The sequence below is a fragment of the Uranotaenia lowii genome, chromosome 2 (assembly GCF_029784155.1).
Source record: "Uranotaenia lowii strain MFRU-FL chromosome 2, ASM2978415v1, whole genome shotgun sequence".
Lineage (NCBI taxonomy): Eukaryota > Metazoa > Arthropoda > Insecta > Diptera > Culicidae > Uranotaenia > Uranotaenia lowii.
The window spans coordinates 144,496,477-144,524,071 of record NC_073692.1 but is presented as its reverse complement, the minus strand read 5'-3'; the positions used below and the strand labels follow the sequence as shown (position 1 = coordinate 144,524,071).

General features: G+C 40.9%; 3 protein-coding genes and 1 long non-coding RNA gene across 4 annotated transcripts; 3 read left to right on the top strand and 1 right to left on the bottom strand.

Moving 5' to 3' along the window:
* Positions 1-1,313: 1,313 nt before the first annotated feature.
* On the bottom strand, positions 1,314-27,417 carry LOC129741425 (vacuolar protein sorting-associated protein 41 homolog). The gene is made up of 10 exons (XM_055733150.1): positions 27,231-27,417; positions 27,032-27,172; positions 26,677-26,968; positions 26,415-26,613; positions 26,194-26,348; positions 25,942-26,131; positions 25,740-25,880; positions 2,541-3,011; positions 1,683-2,479; positions 1,314-1,620 (listed from the first exon to the last, which is right to left on the bottom strand). The coding sequence occupies exons 1-10, from the start codon at positions 27,240-27,242 to the stop codon at positions 1,505-1,507; spliced, it is 2,514 nt and encodes an 837-aa protein (XP_055589125.1). The 5' UTR covers positions 27,243-27,417; the 3' UTR covers positions 1,314-1,504.
* LOC129741427 (uncharacterized) lies at positions 11,428-12,420 on the top strand. The gene is made up of 3 exons (XM_055733152.1): positions 11,428-11,662; positions 11,722-11,874; positions 11,927-12,420. The coding sequence occupies exons 1-3, from the start codon at positions 11,547-11,549 to the stop codon at positions 12,303-12,305; spliced, it is 648 nt and encodes a 215-aa protein (XP_055589127.1). The 5' UTR covers positions 11,428-11,546; the 3' UTR covers positions 12,306-12,420.
* LOC129741428 (uncharacterized) lies at positions 13,444-14,449 on the top strand. The gene is made up of 3 exons (XR_008736443.1): positions 13,444-13,622; positions 13,724-14,014; positions 14,096-14,449. It is a non-coding gene; the product is annotated as an uncharacterized LOC129741428 (long non-coding RNA).
* LOC129741426 (beta-1,3-galactosyltransferase 6) lies at positions 22,336-24,141 on the top strand. The gene is made up of 2 exons (XM_055733151.1): positions 22,336-22,487; positions 22,562-24,141. The coding sequence occupies exon 2, from the start codon at positions 22,679-22,681 to the stop codon at positions 23,828-23,830; it is 1,152 nt and encodes a 383-aa protein (XP_055589126.1). The 5' UTR covers positions 22,336-22,487; positions 22,562-22,678; the 3' UTR covers positions 23,831-24,141.
* Positions 27,418-27,595: the final 178 nt, after the last annotated feature.

The following is a 27,595-nucleotide window of genomic DNA, read 5'->3' as shown; positions in this document are numbered from 1 at the left end:
TTTATTCAAAATCAGCATCAAATCTATGTTTCGTCAATTTGCATCATACTTCTGAATGATAAAGAAGAAATAAAGCAGTTTGATAAAATATTATAGCTCAAGTATCAAATACCTAAACGCTAAAGGAGCATATCTTGAAACCCCCTTTTAAAACCTTTGAAAATCTTCGAAATTCTAGAAAACTCCTTAAAATACAGTTATCTATTCAGATAATTCGTAGAAGCATTAATATTCACTTTTACACAGTAAATTTTTAGAAATAATCTTGTTTTTGTTGACAAAACACAAGTGGTTCTATTCTTATTTCGCACCCTTTTTCCATAGTTTTGGTCCTCAACGCCAATTGCAACGTCCAAAAATAGTAAACTTATGCTTGATTTATCCGTTAAACAGTTCAAAACAATTTATAGAACAAAGTTTTGGTGATTTACAAACATTCATATTTTAACAAGCAAAACACATAGTGGTGCTATTCTTATTTCGCTCACTGTATAAATCATCTAATACTAATTCCCCAGACTGCTCGTATCACTTAGTAAACTGACTTGCCATTGACCGAGTATTTTCTTATCAGCACTCGACATGACCTATGTGGTTTATCTATAGGTGGGGACAAGAATACCCTTGCACGAGTGTGAGAATCAGTTTTTTCAATGTTTTGATTGCTACGTCACAATCGTTCATGAGCGTCTCGACGTTGAAGTCGTCATTCACCGGCGGCATACAATGTTCCTTGCAGTTTCATAAATAACAATCAAAGCACCCTTTCATTTACGCTTTTTTTCTAACGCACCACAGCACGGCGACGCTATTCGTTCTAAATAATAAACAAGTCCCAAACATTCCTCCCAATAAGTCCCCATGGCTACATTTGGGCGCTAAACACTTGACTCCGTGATGGCGTCGCGTTACGTCACAATCGTTCATAAACATTGTATCCGTACACAACGAACTAATACTAAAGTTTTGGTTGTCCCCACCTATAGATAAACCACATAGGACATGACAACAGGCAATGAATGATACAAGGAAGCAAACACAGTTTGACGGAGACGGTATAGATTTTAGATGTAACGAACCGAAAGATTTGAATCTTTGCATGATCCTCTTGGCATTGAACACCTTCATCTAAGTACTATAATCTGTTCCATTTGAAATTAGGTTATGGGAATCTTTAACACACAAAGCTTCTTAAAGTGACTTGTTGGTTTCAAAAACTTCATAAAACCTTCATTTTATGAAAAGTATACAAACTACTTCAAGTTTCTTTCGGCTATTTCGAATCATAAAACTACCGCTGAAAACGTTTGGCTTTGTTTTATTATCGCATTTGTATAAAAAAAAATAAATAAGCAAACTCTCAAACAGAAAAACAGCAAAAAGCTAAAATATAGAATCGTTTTTTGCTTAACTGATCACGGAACATTATATTATAAACGGTTACGAATTTGTTTATACACACGATTATATCTTTTCTACCACTAACTCTAGCAGCGACGCAACGTTACTGGTTCGTCGACTTGCACACCGTACAAAAGTCTACGTTGTACTTGTCCGGTAAACAGTTTTCGTGGAAAAAATGCCTGCAATTGAATACTACTACGTCAGTTCTTAGATGATCTGCAAAAAAGACAGGTTAAAAACAACTCGTTCACTGTGAGGTATTGATTTCGAAAGGTTACCTTTAACTATGATATCGCGCCGGCATAGGCCGCAGGTGTTTTCCGGGGTTACGCACAGTGCCCTGTGCTGAACTTTTGACAGACGTTCGTGCATGTCGAAATAGTCCGAAACGAGGATTTGATTGCACCCGTCCTGTATCGAAACCTGCAAACTGTACCCGCACAGCATTTTGATGATGGAGTTCTTGAGTCCCGGAATATCTTGACCTTTTTTTATTTTGTTCACCAGCAGTTCCGGGTTGATGAATCCCGCTATGCCGTCCAGCAGCTTGGTCATTATGTAGGGTTTCTCCACGGACTCGTTGATCAGGTCGTTCCACAGGTCCATATCATCGTGTTCTTTGCAAAATTCGATCGCCATCTGAATGTCCGTTAGTTTGTGGATGATTATGGACAAAGCCTCTCGAGTGTTCCCCATCCGACCCAGTAGATAGACCATCTCAGGGTAGAAAAGTCGCTGCTTGCAAATATCAAACGCCTCTTGAATGGGATAGTTATTCGAACGTTTCAGGAATGGCAATAGTTTACTGGGTTCGTAGGATGCGTACAAAGATACCAATTTCCAGTGAAACTTTCCAGAGTAATCGATCTTGTCGTAAGCGTCCAGATACCGATACAGAAATTCTTCATGTTCTTCCAATTCCCTGACAACATCCTCAGCTGCAATTTTGTCCTTTTCCAACAACATGGTAATGGCCTTTTCACTGTCCAGTTCTATCAGCTGAACTATCGTATCCTTTATTACGGAATAAAGATTATGATTTTTGATCAACTCAAATACGTCTTTATGTTGTAATCTAAAAATCAGAATTTATTATAAAAAAAATCAACAATTCTTCAATATCTTTTTCAACCTACTTCAGATACATCTTCAACGCCTTATCGTATTCCTTTTCGTGTGAATACAGTATCGCTAGAGCTTCCAGCAATACATCGGCATCCTTCTTATTGAAATGATCGTTTATTGCGTTGATCACGGCTTTGGTGTTGTACAAACCCGGTTGCCACTCCTTGATGAGCCTTAGAAAGCCCTCTGGATCGAGTTGCAAGTACTCGTACAAAACCATTTCGTACACGTGTGGATTCAGCCTACATTCCACCGAGCGGGGCAGATAGTCACTTACCGAGCGTAGTTGTTTTACCTTCACGAATTTGTAGACCTCCTCCTCCCAGAGCTGTTTGTTGGTCTTGAAGGCACGCTGGCACAATTTGGCCGCCTCTTCATACTGCGCCAAGGTGAGCAAATGGTCCAGATAGAGCCTTGCCACCGCAATGAGGGAGTATTTGCCTCCATTCTTGGCAATCACATCCATGGCTTGTTCGAATTTCCTGTGAGACGGAAGAGGAGTTGTAAGTTGGTGTGTGGAATCGATTTAAAATTTCTGCAATTTGAAATTTCCATAAGTAGATTAACCGAAAGCCGAATTTCAGTTTAATTCAGTGGTTATTTTGTGTAGCTATAGTATCCTACCTGAGATTAGTTATTCGAAATGAATTCAGGATCTCATTGTCGCTGGATAAAAATACTGAATTTCTCTTGCCATCCGCTTCAAACATTGAAAGCTTCTTACCCCTGACCAAATCTGGAGAATAAATTATTGAATAACAGTTTATCCTTAACCCTCAATAGTCCCAGAAATTTTTACTAGGTGCTATACTGCCCCTACTCGCATAACAGTCCCATATGAATTTTCGTCATTTTTCATCTAACCTGACAGTTCGTCATTTTGAACATAGGGCTTCAATATAAAACAATAAAAAAAGAGATTTTGTTCCAGAAATTTCGAGAAAAATATCAACTCGTGGCTGTCCCATATGAAATATACCCGCATAACAGTCCCATATGTGAAATACCACGGATTTAGTTACTTTTCAATGTTTCTTTCGACGAAATAGTCTTTGATTTATTGCTTTGAATCATTTAATAAAGATTCAATTTTTTTGATGTCGAATTATGCACACTAGTTTTCGAAGGCAGACCAGTAAGAAGAAAGGAATCTCTTCTTCAGCGAAAAACTATCAGATGCAATCAAAATCGTAAAAAGATTGAACTTACTTTGAAGAATTCACGATATTTTTCCAAAATTAGGTTTCTTTTTCTGATAACTGCGTTTAGAAGTTCAAAAAAGAAGTCTTAGAAAGTAGCTTGTTGAACAAAACATATTCTGTATGGGACTGTTATGCGAGTAGATTTGAAAAAAATCTCAAATATGCTCGCATAACAGTCCCATAACGAATAAAATGAGTGCTCCCGACCTTCAATGTCCCAATTTCGAAAATTTCAGGTCGAACGATTTGTTATGACATCCTTGAACACCTTCAATCAAACGCTTTTCGTTTATACCTAACGTTATGGTCACAATTCGAAAATATATTCCAAAACAGGAAAAGCTGATTTTCTCGCTTGCTTGTTTTTGCATATGGGACTGTTATGAAAGTAGGGGCAGTATATCTCTCTTGTTTCTCAATTTGTACAAAGTTTATAGTTTTAGAAACTTTGTAATGTAACTCGGGTGTGATTTTTAGACAATGGTCAGCTACAACACTTCAGTCTGAGAAAAAAAATTCGATAAAACAGGCTTCTGAAAAAAAGACTGTAGATCAGCTACGAAATGTTCAAACAAAAAATTCACCAAGTGTCCACGAAAGCTGAAGTTAAAAGCAATGCGTGGCGCACGAGGATATATTTTTTTGAATTTTTTTTAAAACCATTACTAAAAAAATGTAAAAAGTGGTTTAAAACCGTACATTTCAATCAATGAACCGTCAAAATTGTTTCAGTCACACTAGAAAATTTTTGAAATGTTGATTGAAAAGTTTACGGAATTTGACACATTTTTGCATCTTTAGATTTTCAAAATACGAAACACAAAAATTTTGACGAATTTACATAGGTAGCTGTTTTTCTAACTGTTTGCCAATTTGCAGTTTCAAAGATTTTCTAACACTTAAAAATTCAACTTTGCACTGGATTTTCAGTACAGGGTCCGGCAATTGAACTGCTACATTACTTTAACAGTAATTATTTCGTTGCACACGAAACAGTATTGAACGACTTCTCGTCGCTTTGTAGTCGCTTAATCTTAGCTATCATTGGATGTAAGTGTTACTTTTGTAATCCGGTGTTATCCGGAAAAATGGATCTCGAATTGAAACGTAGCACTGTTGTTGCCTTGTTCCTAGCTGGCAAACGGCAGAATGACATAGTTCGTGAGCTGCCCGATATAAGTGTGTGCAGAAGTTTTGAATACCGTACAGTTAAAAGATACCTGGAGACCGGAAGTGCCAAAAAACGGTACGGTGGGGGACGCCGACCTACTGTGAATACACCTGCCATGGCGAAGATCGTCAAGAAGCGCCTTAAGAGAAATCCTCGTCGTAGTGCAGAGGATTTCTCAATCGGATCGAAGTCTCCGTCTGATCCTGAAACATAAACTTCAGACCAAGCCCTACAAGATCCAAAAGGTTCAAGACCTTACGGTGAAGCAGAAACAAGAACAGGAAGGTTGAAAAATATCGTGTTTACCGACGAGAAACTCTTCACCGTACAGCAGTTCGTGAATAAGCAGAACGACAGAGTTTGGTTGCCAGGCAGATCACGAAGCATCTGGGATGGTTTGGGCCGGGATCACCCGTGATGGCCGGACTCCGCTGGTTTTTGTCCCTGAAGGAGTGAAGATCCACCGAAATACATATCGTAATTTGAATCATCGACGTTTTTCGGCGGATTTTAGAATCAAAAACGTTATTACCAGTTGTCCAGACGTTTCGAGCTGCTATGGCTTTCGCTCCTCTTCAGTGGACACTAAAATTATATTTTAAACAATGAATTTTTATCTAAATTTACAATATTTAAAATCTTACAAACTACTAGCCTTCGTCTATACTAGTTTGATTCGGGACATTTTGTTTTGATTTTCGTTTACATTTGTATGTTAGTGTTTGTGACAATTTTTTGATTACAAAGTCGTAAGCTGTCTTAAAATTACAGGAGTCTATCTGCCTATTGACTACATTGTTGTCACCTCTAATCTTAATGTAAAAAGTTTCAGCTGTGATTCTTGCATTATAGACGAAGACCAGTAGTTTGTAGATTTTAAATATTATAAATTTAGATAAAAATTCATTGTTTAAAATATAATTTTAGTGTCCACTGAATAGGAGCGAAAGCCATAGTAGCTCTAAACGTCTGGACAATTGGTAATAACGTTTTTGATTCTAAAATCCGCCGAAAAACGTCGATGATTCAAATTACATTAAAGCGCGGCGATAACCAATATTCCGAAATACATATCGGGAACTAGTTTTACAGAATGTCGTCGAACAGTGGGCACGTCGACATTTTGGTTCCAGGGATTGGATTTTCCAACAGAACTCGGCGCCGGCTCACAAAGCGAAGAAAACCCAACTTTGGATTGCGCAACATTTTTCAGGGTTTATTTCGAGCTGCGAGTGGCCGGCGAGTTCGCCAGACCTGAACCCTATGGACTTCGCTGTTTGGAGTATCTTGGAGGCCGAAGTCTGCTCTAAGAAACATGAAGGTGTGGAGGTCTTGAAGCGATCTCGTGGCAGCCTGGGATAAAATACCACAATAACATTTTGTTTTCTTGATTTCTCGAACACCAAATATCTTTCAGTGAAGTTCAGAGAAGTGAAAGATGAGGAGTGAGAAGTGAAAAGGGAGACGTGAGCTGTGTCTCTCATGTCTCATGTCTAGTGTCATACGTTTTATATCTCCTGTCTCAGGCCGATGACATAATGAATGCGATGCGATGCGAACCGGTGAATGCGATTCAATGCGCTGATGAAAATGTATGTGAATTGCTTAAACCTGAAATACTCATCGCTGCGAAGCAGATGTAAATTTGATCCGCCGCTCGAGTTCGCATTGGCTGAGTCCGTAAACCCGCATCGCATCGCTCTCGCTGCGAAGCGAAATATTCATTCACCGGATGAATTTCGCAAGTTCGTTTCTGAAGGCCGGCCACAGTGCACGCGAATTGCGATGCGGTTCAACACTGAAAAAAACCTTCGGTGTTTTGCAAAAATTAATCACGCGTGAAAAAATTTTTGCACCATAATTTGCAGAATCAAAACTGTGATCGAGATGTACCGCGCAAAAAAACTAATCCGCGTAAGTTCTGAAAAACCACGTTAATTCCGGAAAACCTCGGAAAAAAACCTTGCGCGTTCTAGGACCGCAGGGATTATGAAAAGGAATCTTAAGGACAAGAATACTAGGTGCCTGGACTTTATGAGGACGTCGGAGAATAGATTTATGACGCCCAAATCCAAGATGGCGGCTTCAGCCTAACATCAAAATGCTTTAAATGACTGAAAATCGCATAAAACACCCATAATTTGGGTATTAGGTGAAAAGAATCAATTAGTAAAAGTCGAATTTTGCAGTCTGACGCTATGAAACGCCATCTTAAAATTCAATACGGCGGCTTCCGCTCAATTTTAAAATATTTTAAATGACTGAAAATCGCAAAAAAAATCTACCAAAACTATGACAGAAACATAACAAAATTATGGAAAAAAATTACAATATTATAATAACAAAAATTACAAAACGCTGAAAAAACTTTGATAAAAATATGGCAAAGGTGATAAAAATTACAATATTATAATAACAAAAATTACGAAACACTGACAAAAATTTGATAAATATATGGCAGAGGTGACAAAAATCTTTCAAATAAGATAAAAATATATGTAACAAAGCTATGAAAAAATATGATAAAAATGTAACAAAACTATGATAAAAAAAAATTGGCAAAGATAGTTATAGCACAGAGAACAGACGTACAAGCTAGCCAACGAAACTTGTGTAAAAATGCCAACACCCTTTTTAAACTAATTTCTGTTTTTTGGCTACGATTACGCCTTTTCGTTAACTGGGCACTTTAAAGTTGATTTGTAACTCTTGAACGGCGTAATAGATGGCACTGTTTGCAGTCAGTTTCTAACGTATTTTTTTGGGATAGCATTTGAAATTTTACACACTTTTTTGATGGTTTTTTGTTCGAGCTTGTACGTCTGTTTTCTGTGGTTATAGTACTGTAAGATTTCTGTCATTTTCTTTAATTTTTATCATAATTTGGCCATGTTTTCATTTGTCGTATTATTGTCATAGCTCTGTCAGATTTTTTGTTCATTTGATTTTTTTTTTATAGTTACTATAGTTATAGTTGATTACTCTTGTATTTAAACTCACGGACATTGGCTTAGGAGGGAACTAACTTGCCAACTGAATTACACATATCACAAGCCCATAGATTTGTCTTGATTTTGTCATTTGTTCGTCATATTTGCCAAATATTTGTAACATATTCATCATTATATGTTCGGATTTGTCACTTTTTTGTTAAAATTTTGTAATTTTAAGGTCGTATTTATCATCATTTTATCATTTTTCTTACATATATTTGAAAATATTTTGTTATATTTTTATCTCATTCTTCATAATTTTGTCAGATTTTTGTCATTATTTTGTCAATTTTTTGTCATATTTTTTTCAGAACTTTGTCATATTCTAGCCTATATTTTTGAATTTTTATGTCAAATTTTTGACATATTTTTACCACTTATGTAATAATTTTTTTTATAGTTTTATATATGTTTGTCAGATTTTTGTGATTTTATTGTAATTTTTTTATTATTATTTTGTCAGTTTTGTAAATTTGTTGTCAAATATTTGTCCTTATATTAGTTCTGTCAGGTCATTTTATTGTCAAATTTTGATTATAATTTTGTCATATATTTTTTTCTCATTTGTCATAGTTTTGCCATTTTTGTGATTTTTTCCTCATATTTTTGTCTAATTTTTGTAATATATGTCATATTTTTTTACCACATTTGTCGTGTTTTATTCAAATTGTTGTCATTTGTCACTATTTTGTTTGTCATATTTTTGTCATATTTTAAATTTTAGTAATATAGTTATTCACATTTTTCCACAGTTTGGTTATATTTTGTCAATATTCCTTCATTTATATAACACTTGTCATATTTTTGTTTATTTCTTTCAGTGATTTTTTGCAGTCTTCTCAAAAGTTTTGTTTAACTTTGTCAGTCATTTTTCATCTACTTTTTGATCACTTTTACTTATTTCTTATATTGTGAATGGATCACGCGATTTTCAGTTATTTACTGCATTTTGAATTAAGCGGAAATCGCCATCTTTGATTTCAAGATGGCCTCGGACAGCCAAATTCGACTTCTACTTATTGAGCACTTTCATCTAAAACCCATATTGTGGGAGTTTCATGTGCTTCTCAGTCACTTCCAGCATTTTAAAGTTGAGTCGAAGGGGTCATATTGGATTTCAAGATGGCGTCGAACAACGAATTCCAACTTCTATCCGTTCAGCCCCTTCACCCTATACAAATATTCTGGGGCTTTCATGCCACCGGTAGTTTATTGCCAGTTAGAATTTGTTTCAAATGGAAAAGACTGAAACCGCGTTTTTTTCGAAAGTCCGTGCTAAAAAAAACCGTGCATTTTTCATAATCAACACAGAAACGGCAATGATAATTAAATAAATATACTTTTGAAAAAAATTTTTTGATAAATAATCATTTGCGATACAAAATATCCGAGAGAATATTTTCAGTGTTTGTTCGGATAAACAGGATGAATTCGCGCGATCGAGCCGGGTCTTCGCACAAGAATTCGCTTGCACTGTGGCCGGTCGATGTTTTTTTCAACGTGTTTCAATGAGGAGCGAGTTTTCGCGCGAATTAGAAATCCGCTTCGCACTTCGCTTCGCGCGCACTGTGAATTCGACCTATGTCTTCGGACTCAGGTCTCAGGTTTCAGGTCCAAGTCTCAAGTCTTCTGTCCTCAGGTCTCATGTCTAATTCTTTTTTTACAATAAATAAATTTGAATTCAAACCGTAACGGTCTCGTGAATGGGTTTGTCCCACTAAAAGACTTCGTATACCAGATGTGCCCATTTATTTCACCCTGTATGATGGTACTATATCAAGGGATAGGCTGTGCTCATGCACTTATACATCTCACCCTTTTAACTTTTTCCTCTTTCTCATTTTTCCTCTTCTTCAATTTTCCTCCCCTCCTTTTTCCTTTCCCTGTTTCGCCAACTTCAGACTGGTCTGTAAGACCCCGAGACGTGTGCTGATTAGTTGGGTGACTAGTGGAGTGCCACTCCCTCAGGATTTCCAACCAGTACGTGGAAGTACGTGAGACCTTTTAAGCCTTATCGCACGGGGTTATACCGCACCCTAAGAGAGCGTTGCTTTTGATTAGTGGTGTATACGAGGCCCAGGACCTCCGCTTATTGAGATTTTAACCGCAATAGAATTTCAGCGTTGGAAATGATTCAACAACTAATATAAACTTTATTAGAAACGACTTTCTTTGATCGTAGTAGCGCACAGAGTGAGTTAAAACGGTCATCGCAGATGGAGCTGCAAACTGTTTTTCAAAAAAAGTCTGGAAGATTTTGAAAAAAATGTCTGGAAATGTCTGGCTACCGAACTTGGTGACTTTTTTTTAGTTGCCAGTTCAAAATTTTGCAGATGGTTTGTGCCCATGTTATAATCTTATAATGATGTCAAACTCTATATTAATGCATTGGATCCTTGCACTTCAGATTACCGATTTACCCAGTCCGAAAGCCGTGGGATTAGCCTATGCTTCAATTTTGCGTTGCTCGATGCGTCCCATTGCTCCTGCCAGTTGGGCATATTTAGATGCTGTTCACACAGATGCTACAACAGCTCTCTCTACATATCTCATGTCTCAGGTCTCATGTCTCATATCTCAGATCTCAAGTCGAAGGTCTCAAGTCTCAGGTTCCACGTCTAAGGGCTCAGGTTTCTGGTTTCAGGTCTCTCATGTCTCAGGTGTTATACCTCATGGTTTAGGTCTCAAGTCGCAAGTTTCAGGTCACAGGTCCCAGGTCTCAGGTCTCATGTCCTGGTTCTCAGATCTCATGTTTCAGGTCGCAGGTCTCACGTCTGAGTTCTCGGGTCTCAAGTCTCACGTTTCAGGTCTCAGGTTTCGAGTCTAAGTTCTAAAGTTTCAGGTCTAAAGTCTCAGTCCTCATGTCTCAGATCTCGAGTTTCAGGTCTCAAGTCTTAGATTTCAGGTCTCAAGTCTCTGGTTCCATGTATCTGAATATCTCAACTTTCAGAACAGGTCCCCCAGTCCAGTCTCTACTTCAAATTTTTTTTTTTTGTTACACGGTTTTTGACAATAAGCATGGTTTTTTAATGCGGTTTTCGGAAATTATCACGTTTTTTTGTTTCGATTATAGTCGTTTTGATATCTTTATGACATTCGCGACTTTTTATCAACGTTGCAGTTGACAGTTATTGAAAAACTTCTGTGGTTCAACTGTTCTCGATTTTTACTCTTGGGCTCGAACTCGCGGACATAGGTTCTGGAAGTAACTGTCTTGCCAACTGAGCTATATCACAAAAGCCCTTTTACGCGGTATGTATTAATCGCAGCGCTCTAAATTGGACTGCGCACTTATGACTGCAACATTTGTGCGAACTTGTACATTCGTGCGATCGGTCAAATCAGTGTAAAATCTGTCGGAGTTCTACACGCTAACCGCTTTTCAGTAAACCTTTGTACGGATAACTGCGGCTGCAAAACATTGCACAAAATCCAATTTTCACTGAAAGTGATAATATAAACCAGCATAAAAAAAACTTAACTGTACTTCAACGCTTAGCACCTACCCATACTCAGTGTGTAAGTATCTTTCGCGTAGCGTAATTTTTGTTTGAATGACGGAGTTGTTTATTTTCATGTCGGTGTTCTGAACTGAGTAATTTCGAAAAAAGATGCATTTAATTGATTTTTATTCCTCAAAAAAATGAATAGATGAAAAAATTTCGCTTAATCATGTCAGGGAAAGAAGTTCGTTGTTGTGTCGCAGCTTGTCTGAGAACAAGCAAAGATGTGGCTCATATGTTTCAATTTCCGCTGGATCCTGAGGCGTAAGTAAAAGTTAAAACAAAATCGTATATATTTATTATAATAACTTCCTTCTTATAAGTTGTGAAAAATGGATAGAATACACAGAATCTGCCGCTTTGCGGGAACAGTTCGTTCTGCTAGGAGTAGAACATCTTCAAAAGACTAAACGGATGATATGTGCTAATCACTTTGTGGAAAGTTGTTTCGTAGATCCTGATAATAAATCACAAGGGTATGTACTTATGAATTAGAATTATTATATTTATAACTGATTTTTTTTTCAGTTTACTTGAAGGGAGTATTCCTACAAAAAGCGTTTCGGACTCACTAGAGCCTTCGAAAAAGAGAAAGACCAGTGCAGCACCATTGGATACTGAGCAGACTAAACCGACTAACGCATCTGATTCTTGTCCCAAGAGTCGGCGGCTTAGAAACGTCTTGAAAGTCGAGAACACTCAACTTCTTAGAATAACAGATGAGTTTTTGGAGGCACGTGCAAGCGTCAGGAAAGCAAAAAGGAAACAAATCCAAGCCAACGAGGCTTTGCAAAAGGTGGAACATTCTATTAAAAATTTAAAATCAAAAATGAAAACATTTGCGGAAACAAACAAAATTAAACTTAAACGTTTATATGACAGCTCTGAAGACGAAACTTTAACCTGATAGAAAGTACATGAAATAGACTAATTTAAAAAAAAACGTTTCAATTTATAACCGACTTTAAAACAAGAAAGCCTTATTACAGATTTCTAACATTGTGAGGATTTTTACCACCAGATTTTGGATTCGTCTATTTCATCCGATTGTTCACTTTCACTTGAACTTTCTTGAGTAGCAAACCCTTTTCTACTGTTATGACTCTTCATCATTTTATATTTCAGCTTTATTTCGTTACGCCTTTTCCTACGAATTTCAAGACGAGCCTTTTTCTCTTCGATTTTGGCATTGACTTCTGTAAGCTGCCTCTTATATTCTGCTATCTGTAATTTGCGAGTTTCTAAATTTTGTCGGGTACTCAATATTCTATGTTGCAAGCTCTTCGAGCTGCAATCCCTATCTCCACAATCCTTGCAAATCTCGATTTTGCTGTTTTTGGATGTGATTGGTTGTATCAGTGGTTTCGGTGGGTGCTGCACTATTCCCCGGTCTACCGTACTTGCAGGAACTGTTGTTTTGTCGCTTGAAGTATTTGTCAGTTTTGCATCTAGTGTATGAGTAGTGTTCTCGTTAATCCGATCCCGACATTCTGGTATGAGAACAACTTCAAATGAGGTCGTCGTAGGGCATTCTGATTTAGGTGGACCAAACATTCCTGGGCGCGGTTTAATCTCTGTTTCCAAATCGAATCCTTCGTCCAACAACATCTTGGTTGTCATGTAGCTGCTGGATCCGACATGTTCCGGTACAGCTTCCTGCGGCAGTTTACCGCTTATCGAAGCTGCTTCTAAATGAGACGTGCGGAAGTGATTCCAACAAACACTGTAGTGTTTCAACGCTAGTGAACCGCCGTCAAGAAATCTGTCTTTGATGTCCGGTTCGCGACAAAAGTCCACCCATGCTAAACATCTACAGATGACGAGTTTTAGGTTAGTTTCATTTCAACTGATAATCAAGATCATACTTACGTTACCGGATCGGAAGGAAAATGGTAAAATTTTACATTGTTGTCCTTTCTCTTGCTAAGACACGACACTACACGCTCATATTTTTTTAACCATTAATGGCTTTTCTTGAACCATTTTATGAGATTTTCGATAAAACTGCCATTATTGTTGTTTTTTAAACATAGTGTACGGTTGAATTTCAAGCATTTTGGAAGTTCTGACAAAAAATGTTGAAAATGGTTAAAATTCAACCGCAGTATGTAAGAAAAAACAGTTGCCATCTTTGGACGCGCAGAAACTTTTTTGTATTTTAATGTTGTGCGTCGGATTGACTGATTATTTCAGTTATTTTTTCACTCCAATTACCTGATTACCTGTAAGTATCTGCTCGATTAAACAAAAGTGGTAAACATTGAAACTATCTTTCTGACATCCTCCAAATCCCAATGTTACTAACATTTTTTTTTTCTCTATCAGAACAATAAGGAAATTGCCCACTATTGTACAATGGGTCACCGGCTGCTCCGCATTGATCCGGATCGGGAGCTTCCAGTAGAATCCTGCAGTAGCAGGCAATAGCAAAACCAGCGACAACGATGCGAAAGGAGGCAAACTTTCCGATAAGGATGATTCCAATTCCAATAGCGGAGGTGGTCCCAAATTCCATCCGAGATCATTGCTGTTCCTCTGCTGAACACCGGAGGGGATACGAAAACGGTGTTTTTTTGCTTGAGACCAGTATGCTTAGATTGTGGCATTTTCCAAAAGGTAAGTCTCCATGTTAAAATGGATTTTTTTTAAATTTTTGATCAACCTAACCATTTTTTATGTTTTTTTTTTCCATTACAGCAATGATAAGAAAAGCATTTCCTCTCGTTCAGCGGTCTATCTGGTTCGAGAAGCTGCAATTGAATTAAGGCACTAAACCATGGGAGAAGCTGCCCCCGGATCGGGTGCTTCTTAATTACCGGAAAGCAGCGGGGCTTCATTCGTAAATGATGGCAACAGACGAGGCAATCAGGACAAATTCTATAAGGATTACAATTACGATAACCATGTTTTACAATAAAACCTCTATTTATTAAATTCAGATTGATTCTTGTCATTCTACGTTCATTCGGATCATTTTTCCCTGAATTTCTGCTAATTTTTTCTTTTTTTATAATGCTTGAAAAATAACCATTATCGAAGTTCTCCTCAGAATCTCATTTTATGAGTTTTCACTGAAAACTCATAAAACGACTTGATCCACAAAACTTCGATTATGGTTATTTTTCAAACATTTATGGTTCAATATGGCCGAGCGTGTACAGAGCAATGCGCCATTTGTATAATATTTCGTAAAATTAAAAGCGAATAATAAAAAAAAATACGAGAAAATTTGTTTGTAAACAAAAAACATACACACTCATAAAAAAGTAAACGTCATGTTTACACTGAATGTCGGCGCGACTAGCAACCCTGCTGTCACCGGTTGAAAAATTACGAATCACCCTGTGCTGCTGCCGATGCAAAACCGTTTTTTCACTCGGCTCACTCTTGTTTCTACCGCCAAATATATCAGTGCCGTTTCTTAGCTAGATTAGCAATTAGTTTTACCTAGTTGAAGTCCCGTGAAAGTTTAATCCGCGTTTTTGTAGTTTGTGACATCTTATCGCCAAGATATTTACAGGAAAATCGATGTAAGTAGGATGTTTTCGGAAGTGCAAAAACCTATTTTGATTGTCGTATCTTAACGTAGTTTCGCCAGGACTCCATCCGAAATCGACGCACATTTCACCTAGTTCTACTGAAAAAGAACCGAAACTCCCGATCTCCTTTCCCGTAAGTAGCAAACTTTTAAGTTAATGATAGACTCATTGAATTGTATTCGTTTTAATATTAGGAGGCTAATATTCGTGCGGCCACTAGGCAAAACGATCAATAATCCGGGAAGCAAAGCGCAGGCTCAGTTAGGCTTTTCACACTAAAATGTAAGTGGCACAAAATTGTTGACTAAGCGTAATAACTGAACATAACCTCCGTTTTCAGTTTTGAAGCTGATAATTTTAATAAACACCATCTGCTATCAAACATTAGTGGTTTGGTTTGCGTTTACTTCCGGAAGAATCAACATTCTTCAAAAATTTTAATCCACGATGAGTCTGATCGGAAACGATGTTGGTCAACGAGGAGGAGATCCGGAACCAGCGCGAACAACAAGAGGCGAGGAATCTAACCTCAATTATTGTCCAGCTTGTGACAAATCGGAGTCATTTGATGACATGTGCCAATGTGATTCGTGCCTGATTTGGTGGCACTATAGCTGTGCTGGTGTTGGCGCATCAATAGCGGACCGGGATTGGGAATGCCGGAACTGTACCCTCCGGAAGAAGGCCCCAAGCGTGAACAGCAAAATTTCTATCTCCAGCCGAGCAGAATCGTTGCGTCGGCTACGTGAGCGGCAGGAACTTGAGCTCCAGCGAGTGTCGCTGGATATGCGGCAGCGTTTTCTTGACGAACGGGAAGCGCTGATCAACGAAACCGGTTCTAACAGGAACGATCATCGAACGGAGGAGTGGGTAGCCAACCTGGTCCCAACTGCTGGTGCAGTGGGTGGCGAGCCTGCTCCATCAACAGCAGCGTTGCTAGGTGAAATGTCACGATGCTTCGTGACGATGCAACGTCAAATGCAAGAGGGTGCAGGTGAGCACCAACCGACGCAGGCACAGCTGATGAGTATGCGGAGCCAACTCAAGCAGTGTCGAGAACTTATTTCAATTATGGCAACCGGGGGAACGAACGACGTTCTTTCGGTAGGCAGCCAGCCGGGTTCAGAGCGACGGCAGTTCGCTCGTCCGGCAGCAAGTAGCAACATGGCAGCCAAGCAGGCAGGCAGGCAACATGCTTTGAAGTCACTCACCGGGACAGTGCCGAAAAGGAAATCGGTTACCATCGAAGCTCCTGAGTTAGAGGGAAGTATTGGACCACTTGGTAAGTGTCAAGCCTTTGATAATGCTACAAATATTAAAAGCCCCACAACATATGAATCCGCCTTGGTGATTGGGCAGCAGCGAAACCATGTCGCGCCCCCAGAACCCGATATTTTAGAGCAGCAGCGCAATATGGTCGCGCGCTCCACCCACACAGATGTAAACACATTTGAACCCCAATATCAATCCCCATTTGCAAACATTGAGACTGCACATCGACGACAATCTGGCAATGCTAATTCAATGCCAACGATGGTTCAGCAGCCCTTGTCTAATTTTCAACAAGTCCCCCCAACGACGGTGAAAGAGTCATTTGCACAACATTTACCCCCACAATTAGGAGTGTCGCAGCAATTTATGCCTGATCAATTAGCGCACTCGTTGCCCAATTTAGTGCCTCAGTCTGTGCAATATAATATCGTACCAACAACTATTCCTTCTTTGCCACCTTTGACGTCTTTGCCCATTGCGACGTCACATGCAAGCCAATTGCCAACATTTCAACTAACACAAATCCACCAAACCTCCCAGTCAAATGAAAACTTTTTGCCCCAGTCAATCCCGCGAAGTGATGGAACCAGTTTTCAGTGCACTCCAAGGAACGATTTCGGTGCGCCAACGAACTTGACACCCCAGCAGTTAGCAGCCAGGCAGTCGTTTTCACGGGATTTGCCTTACTTTTCCGGTGACCCGGCGGAGTGGCCGATATTCATCGCGAACTACGACTACACAACGGCGGTGTGCGGTTTCTCGAATGGCGAGAACATGCTGCGTCTACAACGATGCTTGAAAGGACAAGCCCTGGAGGTGGTGAGGAGCAGCTTAGTACTTCCGGCCACAATACCTCATGTCATCGAAACGTTGCGATTACGGTACGGGAGGCCAGACCTGTTGATCAACAACCTACTGCAGAAGGTGCGTGCGATTCCGATGCATCGGGTGGACAAGTTGGAAGGGTTGATAGAATTCGGAACGGCTGTACAAGCACTGTGTCACCACATCGAGGCAGCCAACGAGTATGACCAGCTATGCAATCCTCAACTGCTTCAAGAGTTGATTGCTAAATTACCGGATGATCAAAAGTTGTTGTGGGCTACCTATCGTCGTACACTACCGGTGGTAAATTTGAGAACCTTTGGAGATTATATGGCAGAAATAGTTCGGGATGCAGCGAGTGTAGTTCCTTTCAAATCCGAGCAGTATAAGGCAGCCAATCGTGAGAAACCTAAATTCAGAGGGTTTGTGAACTCTCATTTTTCATCACCCGAAAAGCATGACCCAGGGAAGCTGAAGGACTCCGAAGTGGTAGTGAAGTGTGTTTGCTGCGAGAAGAGTGGTCACAGTGTTTACCAGTGTTATAAGTTCAAAGCATTTACTGTGTCAGAACGTTGGACTTTTGCTCGAGAATCGCGTCTTTGTTTTTTGTGTTTGTGTAACCATGGAAGGCGCCCTTGCAGAAGCGGCATCAAGTGCGACATTGAAGGCTGCGACTATCGACATCACCCTATGCTACATTCGTCGCCGGAAAAGGGCATAACACAGACTGCTGAGAACCACACCCATCGACTCCCTGATTCAACAACTCTCTTTCGCATTGTACCTGTTAAGGTGTATGGAAAGTCAGGGACGGTGGATACCTTTGCGTTTCTGGATGAAGGTTCGGATTCGACGCTTGTGGAAGATGGTCTTGCTAAACAGCTGGAATTGGCTGGAAGTCTTCAACCTCTGTGCTTACACTGGACAGGAAATGCTTCGCGAATGGAGCGCGATTCGCGCATAGTGAGCATTGAGATTTCGGGTTCCGATGAAGGAAAGCGGTACGTCATACCAAACGCTCGGACTGTAGGATGTCTGAACTTACCGAAGCAGAGTTTCCAGGCGGAGGCGGCAGCGTTGAAGTATGATTATCTCCGTAGAGTTCCGTTAGCCAGCTACAGTAACGCCGAGCCAAAGATTCTCATCGGAATAGACAACCTTTGTCTGACGGTGCCTTTAAGAATAAAAGAAGGTGATGAATTCGGGCCTATTGCAACTAAGACCAGGCTTGGATGGTGTGTTTATGGTGGGCGTCGTGGAAACAGTAGTACTTCCTTTAATTCTTACACTCGCAAGGGTAAACCAGATGAATCCCTCAATACTCTTGTGAAAAAGATGTTCATCATTGACGACGTTGAAGCAGCGATGTCGAAGGCTCAATCAGAAGAAGATACGCAGGCTCTGGCGATTCTGGAGCAGACCACGAAGCGTGCTGGTGATCGCTTCGGGACAGGTCCACTGAAAGTACATGACGATGTAGTCCTCCCGGTTAGCTACGGCATGGCCAAGCGGCGCTTGGATTGCCCCGAAAGAAGATTGTCCTGTGAAGAGAAGCTGAATGAAAATCCGAAACTGACAACGGTGATGAAGACCATCTTTGAGCAGCTCCAGCTGGATGTCTACCCGGGGGAGATCGCTGCTTTCCAAGAAGGCGATACCGCTCCGGAAAAAAGTTCGCTCACTCGACGTGTACCATTTCTCAACGAAAAAGTGGTGTTCCGGAATAGTAACAAAATTTGTAAGCCAGAAATGGTTTCCTGCGACACCCTATTCCCAGAGATTCTACCACAGAAACTGTACTCCCGTTCTGGCCTCCGTATCGTGACTCAATGTGTTATCCGAAGCTGTATGGCCGTGCGAGCCATGCATTTTGAGGCGGTGTCCTCACTCTCCGCAACTTTCTGTGTTCTTGAATTCGGACGGTTTGTGGGACGCCGCGGTGCATCGGTTGAATTCTTCAGCAGCTTCGGGACGAACTACGTTGGGGCGTCAAGATTAGTTCTGCAGCAGATCAACCAAGGGCTCTTTAACACTTTTACGAATGTCGAGTGGAAGTTCAATCATCTGGGGGCACCGCACCTAGGGGGCGTGTGGGTAAGACTGATGACGTCTATCAAGGTGGCAATTGAAGATGGGTACTCTGAGGGAAAACTAGACCACGGGGGGTTCAAAAAATTAGTAGTGGAGGCTGAAAGCATTATCAATACAAGGCCTCTGACCTACCTACCTTTCGAATCATCCGAATTCGAAGCTTTAATTTCAAACGATTTATTTTTGGAGTGTTCGAACTATTCCAAACAATTCACGGTTTCAATCGAAAACCAACGAAACCTTCGGAAGACATGGGGTCTCCTACTACAGGAACTCGATATCCTGTGGGGACGCTCGGCGAAGGAATATCATCATTCTCTACGACATCAGGACAACTGGTTCCAAAGGGCGGAACCGATCGAAATTAGCAGCTTGGTCTCGATCCTGGACCTAAGAAGCCGCAACGGCTGGGTACGAGGACATGTGGAGATAGGCTTTGAATCCCATGGCCAAGCCTGTACAGCAGTGGTGGACACTGCGAATGATTTGTTGAAGCGAGTTCATAACCTTGCTTGATCGGACGTGAGTAGCGGAGAACAGTGCAGTCTCAGAGACCGCTGAGATGCACCCGGGGGAGGATGTCGGCGCGACTAGCAACCCTGCTGTCACCGGTTGAAAAATTACGAATCACCCTGTGCTGCTGCCGATGCAAAACCGTTTTTTCACTCGGCTCACTCTTGTTTCTACCGCCAAATATATCAGTGCCGTTTCTTAGCTAGATTAGCAATTAGTTTTACCTAGTTGAAGTCCCGTGAAAGTTTAATCCGCGTTTTTGTAGTTTGTGACATCTTATCGCCAAGATATTTACAGGAAAATCGATGTAAGTAGGATGTTTTCGGAAGTGCAAAAACCTATTTTGATTGTCGTATCTTAACGTAGTTTCGCCAGGACTCCATCCGAAATCGACGCACATTTCACCTAGTTCTACTGAAAAAGAACCGAAACTCCCGATCTCCTTTCCCGTAAGTAGCAAACTTTTAAGTTAATGATAGACTCATTGAATTGTATTCGTTTTAATATTAGGAGGCTAATATTCGTGCGGCCACTATTTTATTTTATTTACATAGTATTCCGTCTCACGACATAACTTGACGAACATAATTTCTAAAATTCACTCGGTTCATAGCAACCGTTCTCCAATTTCTCGGGCACCCCACGTTCGACAGATCACGCTCCACTTGGTCTAACCACCTCGCTCGTTGCGCCCCCGCTCGTCTTGTTCCTACCGGATTCGTAGCGAACACCTGTTTTGCAGGACAGTCGTCCGGCATTCTCGCAACATGTCCCGCCCAGCGTATCCGGCCAGCCTTCACCACCTTCTGGATACTGGGTTCGCCGTAGAGGCGCGCGAGCTCGTGGTTCATCCTTCGCCTCCACACTCCGTTCTCCTGTACGCCGCCAAAGATGGTTCTTAACACTCGTCGCTCGAATACTCCGAGTGTACGCAGGTCCTCCTCGAGCAATATCCATGTCTCGTGCCCGTAGAGAACAACCGGTCTAATGAGCGTCATATACAGGTTACACTTCGTGCGAGGGCTAAGTCTTCTCGACCGCAGTTGCTTGTGGAGTCCATAGTAGGCACGACTTCCGCTGATAATTCGCCTCCGGATCTCACGGCTGGTGTCATTGTCTGCGGTCACCAGTGAGCCGAGATAGACAAAGTCTTCGACTATCTCCAGCTCGTCGCCGTCGATCGTGACCTTGTTATTACTGCACAAGCGGGTTCGGTCGGTCTCGGATCCGCAGGCCAGCATGTACTTCGTCTTGGACGTATTAATCATCAACCCAATCCTTCCTGCTTCGCGTTTCAGTTTGCGGTAGATCTCCTCCACCGCCGCAGATGATCTGCCGACTATATCAATGTCATCGGCAAAGCAGATAAGTTGACTGGATCTGTTGAAAATCGTGCCCCGCATTTCGCCCACCGCTCGTCGAATAACACCTTCTAGCGCCACGTTGAACATCATGCAGGATAGACCATCACCTTGTCGAAGCCCCCTGCGCGATTCGAATGAACTCGACAATTCACCCGAAATCCGCACACAGCACTGCGTTCCATCCATCGTCGCCTTGATCAGTCTGATCAGCTTCCCGGAAAAGCCGTTCTCGTCCATGATTTTCCATAGCTCGTTACGGTCGATCGTGTCGTATGCGGCTTTGAAGTCGATGAATAGATGATGCGTAGGGACTTGGTGTTCACGGCATTTTTGGAGGATTTGCCGCAATGTGAATATCTGGTCCGTCGTAGACCGTCCCTCCATGAAGCCGGCCTGATGACTTCCCACGAATCTGTTTGCTTGTGGCGTTAGGCGGCGGAGTAGGATTCGGGACAACACTTTGTAGGCGGCATTGAGGACAGTGATCGCTCGGTAGTTCTCACAGTCCAATTTGTCGCCCTTCTTGTAGATGGGGCATATTACCCCCTCCTTCCACTCCTCCGGTAGCTGTTCTATGTCCCAGATCCGGATTATCAACCGATGTAGGCAATCGGCCAACCTGTCCGGGCCCATTTTGATGAGTTCAGCTGCGATGCCATCCTTCCCAGCCGCGGCCACTAGGCAAAACGATCAATAATCCGGGAAGCAAAGCGCAGGCTCAGTTAGGCTTTTCACACTAAAATGTAAGTGGCACAAAATTGTTGACTAAGCGTAATAACTGAACATAACCTCCGTTTTCAGTTTTGAAGCTGATAATTTTAATAAACACCATCTGCTATCAAACATTAGTGGTTTGGTTTGCGTTTACTTCCGGAAGAATCAACACTGAACATGGATAACTCCTTGTCTAACGAATTTATATCCCCCAATCTAATCATCTCTTTCAAATTTGTATTTTCATCGCATATTACTCGGGATGAACAAACCAAGTTGGTTAAAAATACAACGAGTTAAAATAATCTTCTGATATTTTTCTGCTCATGTTCCTCGTAACAGGTGTGATTCACCTTGCCTCTATACCTGAACGTTAGTGTCCAACTTAAAAAAGTGACCGCCCTTTATTAAAAAAAATACGTTTTTGAAAATCTTTTGCGAAAACGGAGAGGATTTCTGCACCTCAAAGGGTGCTCAATCGGGATATCGCACGGCACCCTTCCACCCCCACCACCGGCACCATAAACGAATTTCAAACCAAATCTGCACCAAACCATTCCTATTTTTGAGTTAATTTCATCGATATGCTTTGGGAGCTCGAACTGCTAAATCATGAGTGATATTCTTTTCGAGTGTGAACGAAAAATGATGAATACGATATTTGCGTACATAACAGAATTTGACAACTATCGGGAGCAAATGCGGAGTTATATTTCGCCTTCAATTTTTAAATCAATAATTGCTACTTGTTAGCCTGTGATTGAATATTCTGTAAGTATTCTTTGCTTAAAACCGAAACATTGAACTAGTCTCTGGACTGACAATTATTATGTTTCATTTGAAAGCATGTGAAAGCACAGGTGCAATAAATAAGCGAAATTGGCATTACACAATCACATTCGGAGTATCAGAGTCGGACCAGCGGAAGCCGGCGGAACTCAAACGTTAAGAAGCGGAATAGAATGGCTTTCGGACGCTATCAACATATGCACAAACGGAAATGTGTTGGTATGTTGCCGGTAATCTGTGCTTTTCTAGCGGGCGTGTTGCTAACGATCCTCATCGGAGGCACCGGTCAGACGTGTGAACCATTGGGTCGGGTATATGAACCGGAGAATTCCTACTTCCTGATGCTATTGGTCATAAGCTCGCCGAGCAATGTCGAACGACGGAACACGATCAGAGAGACGTACTTGAACTTGCGGCCCAGAATGTTGAACGAAAGCTACCAGGACGAAGCCATTTATGTCCCACTGTACGACGAGAACGGACATTTGATGTTGGAATCGGTAGACAAGCAGAGGGAATTATTGGAAGGATTCCAGGCATGGCGTAGGAAAAAGGTTAAAAACATCAAAGTCTTAAACTTTAAGATTAAAACGTTGTTTGCCGTCGGAACGGAAGGTTTGTCACGTAGCGAACGACGGACTATTTATGAGGAACAGCGAGTCTACAATGACATGTTGGAGTTGGAAGATCTTCACGATACCTATGCCAACTTGACGACTAAGGTCATTCGCAGCATGGAACTCATCGATAACAAATACGATTTTAAATATCTAATGAAAGCCGATGATGATACTTATCTGAAGTTAGATCTCATATCGGAGGATCTTTTGAGCTATTACGAGAAGCTCCATAAGGTACGATCGGCCCATCGCAATGCTATTGAGCTCTATTGGGGCTACTTCAAAGGAGCTGCGACGATACAACAACACGGCCATTGGAGGGAACCGAATTACAAACTGTGCGATCGCTACCTTCCATATGCCTTAGGAGGAGGATACGTGCTATCCAAAAAGCTAGTATCCTTTATTGCCAACTACGCCAATTCCCTGAACGTTTACAAAAGCGAAGACATGGCCATCGGTACATGGCTCGCTCCCTTCGGCAACATCCACCGGCGACACGATGTGCGCTTTGATACCGCGTGGAGGGCTAGAAAATGTCAACCTTATCATCTGGTGCTGCACAAACGAAGCACCCAGCAAATGAAAGACTTGTACCAGAGCGAAGCTTGTGATCTGACGGAAGATCAACAGAGCAATCAACCGAAAGAGTATTTCTACGACTGGACTGTTCCGCCAACCCAGTGTTGCAAAATATTAGGTTAGTGGCGATAACCGGGTAGACTATTTTTTAAGATACCGATCGTCATTATTTGAGTATGGACTTACACACAGCAGCTAATGTAAGCGAATGTTATACCAATAAGTGAAATCGTTTAATCTTTTTGAGGTTTTCCAGTGAGAAGCACGTTATCCTTGAATAAAGTTAACGAGAAAAAATTCTGTCCAGTGCGCAACTGTGTAAAAATGGCAGCAATAGTTGAGCTTTTAGGTTCATAGATTGATTTAAACAACATATGATCATTGAACAATAAATTATTACCTATATAAACGGAGAATTTGCCTTTTTACTTTCAAAATATATTACAAATTGCTCGGAACGATTTATTGAAGACACCTTCTAAAAGAAAAGGCTTTGAAAGAAACTTCTACACTTTATCAATTATTATTAGCGTTAGGCAACATTTGCATTGCACTTTACAATAATCAGCCAACACTGACTTATGAAACGTACATTTTCTTTGCCAAGTTAGTGTCAGGGATATCTTTCCTCTCTCATAAGCAGAAGATGCAGTTCGTTTGGGGCCATTCAAATATCACGTAACGCAATTTTCGATCATTTTCAACCCCTCCACACCGTACGTAACACATTCTCATCAGATTTTCTATCCAAAATCCACAGAGCGTAACAAGCTGCTATACCCCCTCCAGTGTTGGTAAATTTCGCCCGTCACGCTTGACCCGACTAGTTTTGTTTCATCAAACGACCGGCACCTTACTCAATTGACGGAGCCTCACTACTCGCATGCAGGGTTGTCAACTATTTTTCAGAAAAGTCTGGAAGATTTTTAAAAAATGTCTGGAAATGTGTGGAAATGTCTGGATACCTTAACTTTGAAGGAGGCGACCTTTTTTTTTTGGCCCCAGATATCAGTCACGTGTTATGTCTTGTATGTATGTATGTATGTAGATAATCCCCAAACCATATCAGTCATGTTTTATGTCTTAATCTCAATTTGACATACATCTTCAAAGCAATTGCCAATATTAATAGATTTCGAACATTTATGAATTCATAATTCATAAATTCTAATCATTTCCTGCCATATTACAACATGATCAAATTGAATTTTCATAGTTTATTAGAACAATTTATGTCCAAACCAAAAAGTCTGGATTTGTCTGGAAGAATTGTCAAAAGTCTGGAAGTCTGGAAACCTGAAAAAATGTCTGGCAAAAGTCCAAAAAGTCTGGAAGATCCAGACAAAATCTGGAAGGTTGACATCACTGCTCGCATGACGGATAAAGCACGACACAATCAACATTTCTCCATCATGCGACTGGCGAAGCTCCTACACATGGTCAAATTTCTCCTGAGAGTGACTGGCAAATCTCTTCACACTTCGATCGGCTGTTGACGACAGGTACAACTAATTGAACGACTTGCTGGCAGAGAGCAACAATAGCAATAAAAAACTGAAAACGAGCTTGCTGGCAGGAGCAACAATAATAATAAATGCGTTTCTTTTCCGTCTTCGGTCGTCTTCGGCTTGCTGGCAGGAGTAACAATAATAATAAATGCGTTTCTTTTTCGTCTTCAGTTCGGTCGACGACTCGTTCGAATGCGATTGGTGAATGCTTGACTATGAAATTTTTTAGCTTCAAACGACTGGGGGTTGAATGACTGGCAAACGAAGTGACTGGTCGTTAAGGAACAGTCAATTGAGTTTGACGGACCAAGTGGCTCAACAATCACAGTCATTTGACTAATGACGATGAATAATGCCAACCCTGACCCCCTCCCCCTTCTAAATGCGTCACGTAATATTTGAATAGTCTCTCTAGCATCATTCTATCTCAAAGTGACTTTTTCATACGTGACGAACAATATGTCCCATCAGTGTCGCAGAGGGTATTGTTAGCTGATAAAATATTGAAAAACTTCGGTACTTACCCATGTTCAATCAACCACTGCACCCGATCATCTGTTTCATAAAGACTTGCCACAACAACATCCTTTGGAGAAACTATGAAATATTGGTTCTCTTCTATCAAGCAATCCAAATGGTAGTCATCCCATTTGTATTTTTGGTACCTAGCACGAAAAACAACAATCCTTTATAAAGGCACCAAACCGTAAGTCATGTTTCAATTACCCTCTCATAGATAGACTATCGGTACAGATTTCGATGTAATCACTGGCTTTATATTGCAGAACACATAAAATCGGACGTAAAGCCTCATTCGTTTCCGAATCTCTTTCTTTCGGATATCCGAGTACCACGAGTTGGTGATTTTCCAAAGGAGCGACCCCACACACATAGAAGTCCGTCTGGAATGTTGACACTGAAATGGATAATGTTTGCTGATAACAATTAAAAGTCGTTGGAACAGCTCTACAAACATACTCGGATCAACAATGTGTGCCGGAAGATTTCTAGTGGAAACTTCCACGGGATTGCGTTTCCGAATAACGCATATCCTTATCGTATCGACCCAACCTATCAGTAGAGTGGCTGCGTTGGACCAGCTTAGGTTGCACCGGTAATCCGTCAGTTTGCCTCTGGATAGTTAAAAGTAACATGCATTGTAACTCAGATACACCCTCAATCCTTCCTGCATTACTTACTCTTTCGGATCTTCCCATTTGATCAGGCCAAGAGAACAGCGTTCGCTCAAATCGTACACGTGAACTCCCAAAGCACTGGCCCAGGCTACGAATTGGTTGTTCCACTTGATAGCGCTAACGGTGCCTTCCGATTCACACAAAACGGTCGATTTAAGCCCTTTAAGAAAAGTTCTCTCGTACATCACCAACTTATTATCGCCTGTTGGTAATCGAGGTTATAAATGAAAATTTTATAATTTTTTACTTAAGATAAAACTACAACCTATGAGAAATTTTCTTCCCGAGCCGGATTTGTGATGCATTGGATCCAATTCCACCGCCTTAATCCCTTTGCCCACGTTCAGTTTCTGATTATTTTCATCCGTGTAGAGGCCACTGACGATAACCATCCCATCATCGGAGCAAGTAGCAATATGTTCTCCCACGCTGTCCACCGAAATCCGATTTACCGACAGTATGTGAAGGTTCTGTTTCAGGTTGATCAACGTTTCTACCCGGTTTCCCTGATGATCTAGCATGTGAATCCGTCCCCAGTGTGTACCGAGACAAAGGAACTGTTAGCGAAGAAAAATGTTATTTTCATATTTTTAAATGAAGCAAAATTGGGGCGTGCTTACCCTGGAATGCACTGCGATACAGCTTACTGCTTCCTCGCTGAGGATGTTTTTCAAGTCGTTGGCTAGGCGTACGTATTTTAGCTTCGGTTCCACTTCCTCCTCAGTTATGCTGCAGGAATCTGCCGATTCCGGATCATTTACCTGGTGGTTGATAAAGTATTTCACTTTCTGTTTGTATGGTTGATGAGTCAATACTTACCAAATCCGCCATCCCGAAAATGTTGAAAGTTTTGGTCACGAATTTTATGTCAACAAGGTTAACAAGATCAACTGAGCAGGTTTTATTCCTTGATATTTTAACAATTTCTATGATTATAAAATCATATAAGACTCGAATAAAAATTATTAAAGGATCGACAATTTCGATGATAACATTTCCATACAACACGCTAGAACCGACTACTCAAAATCAAAGGGTGATGTTCCCTCATTTCCAAGCAAAACGGGCAAAACAAATTTACTCAATTCTAGGAATGTCTAATAATGGCAAAATCGCACAGATATAGTTGGGTGTCGAAAAATAAATTGTTAAGCGGGTCATAGACTACACAACATTTGCACAAA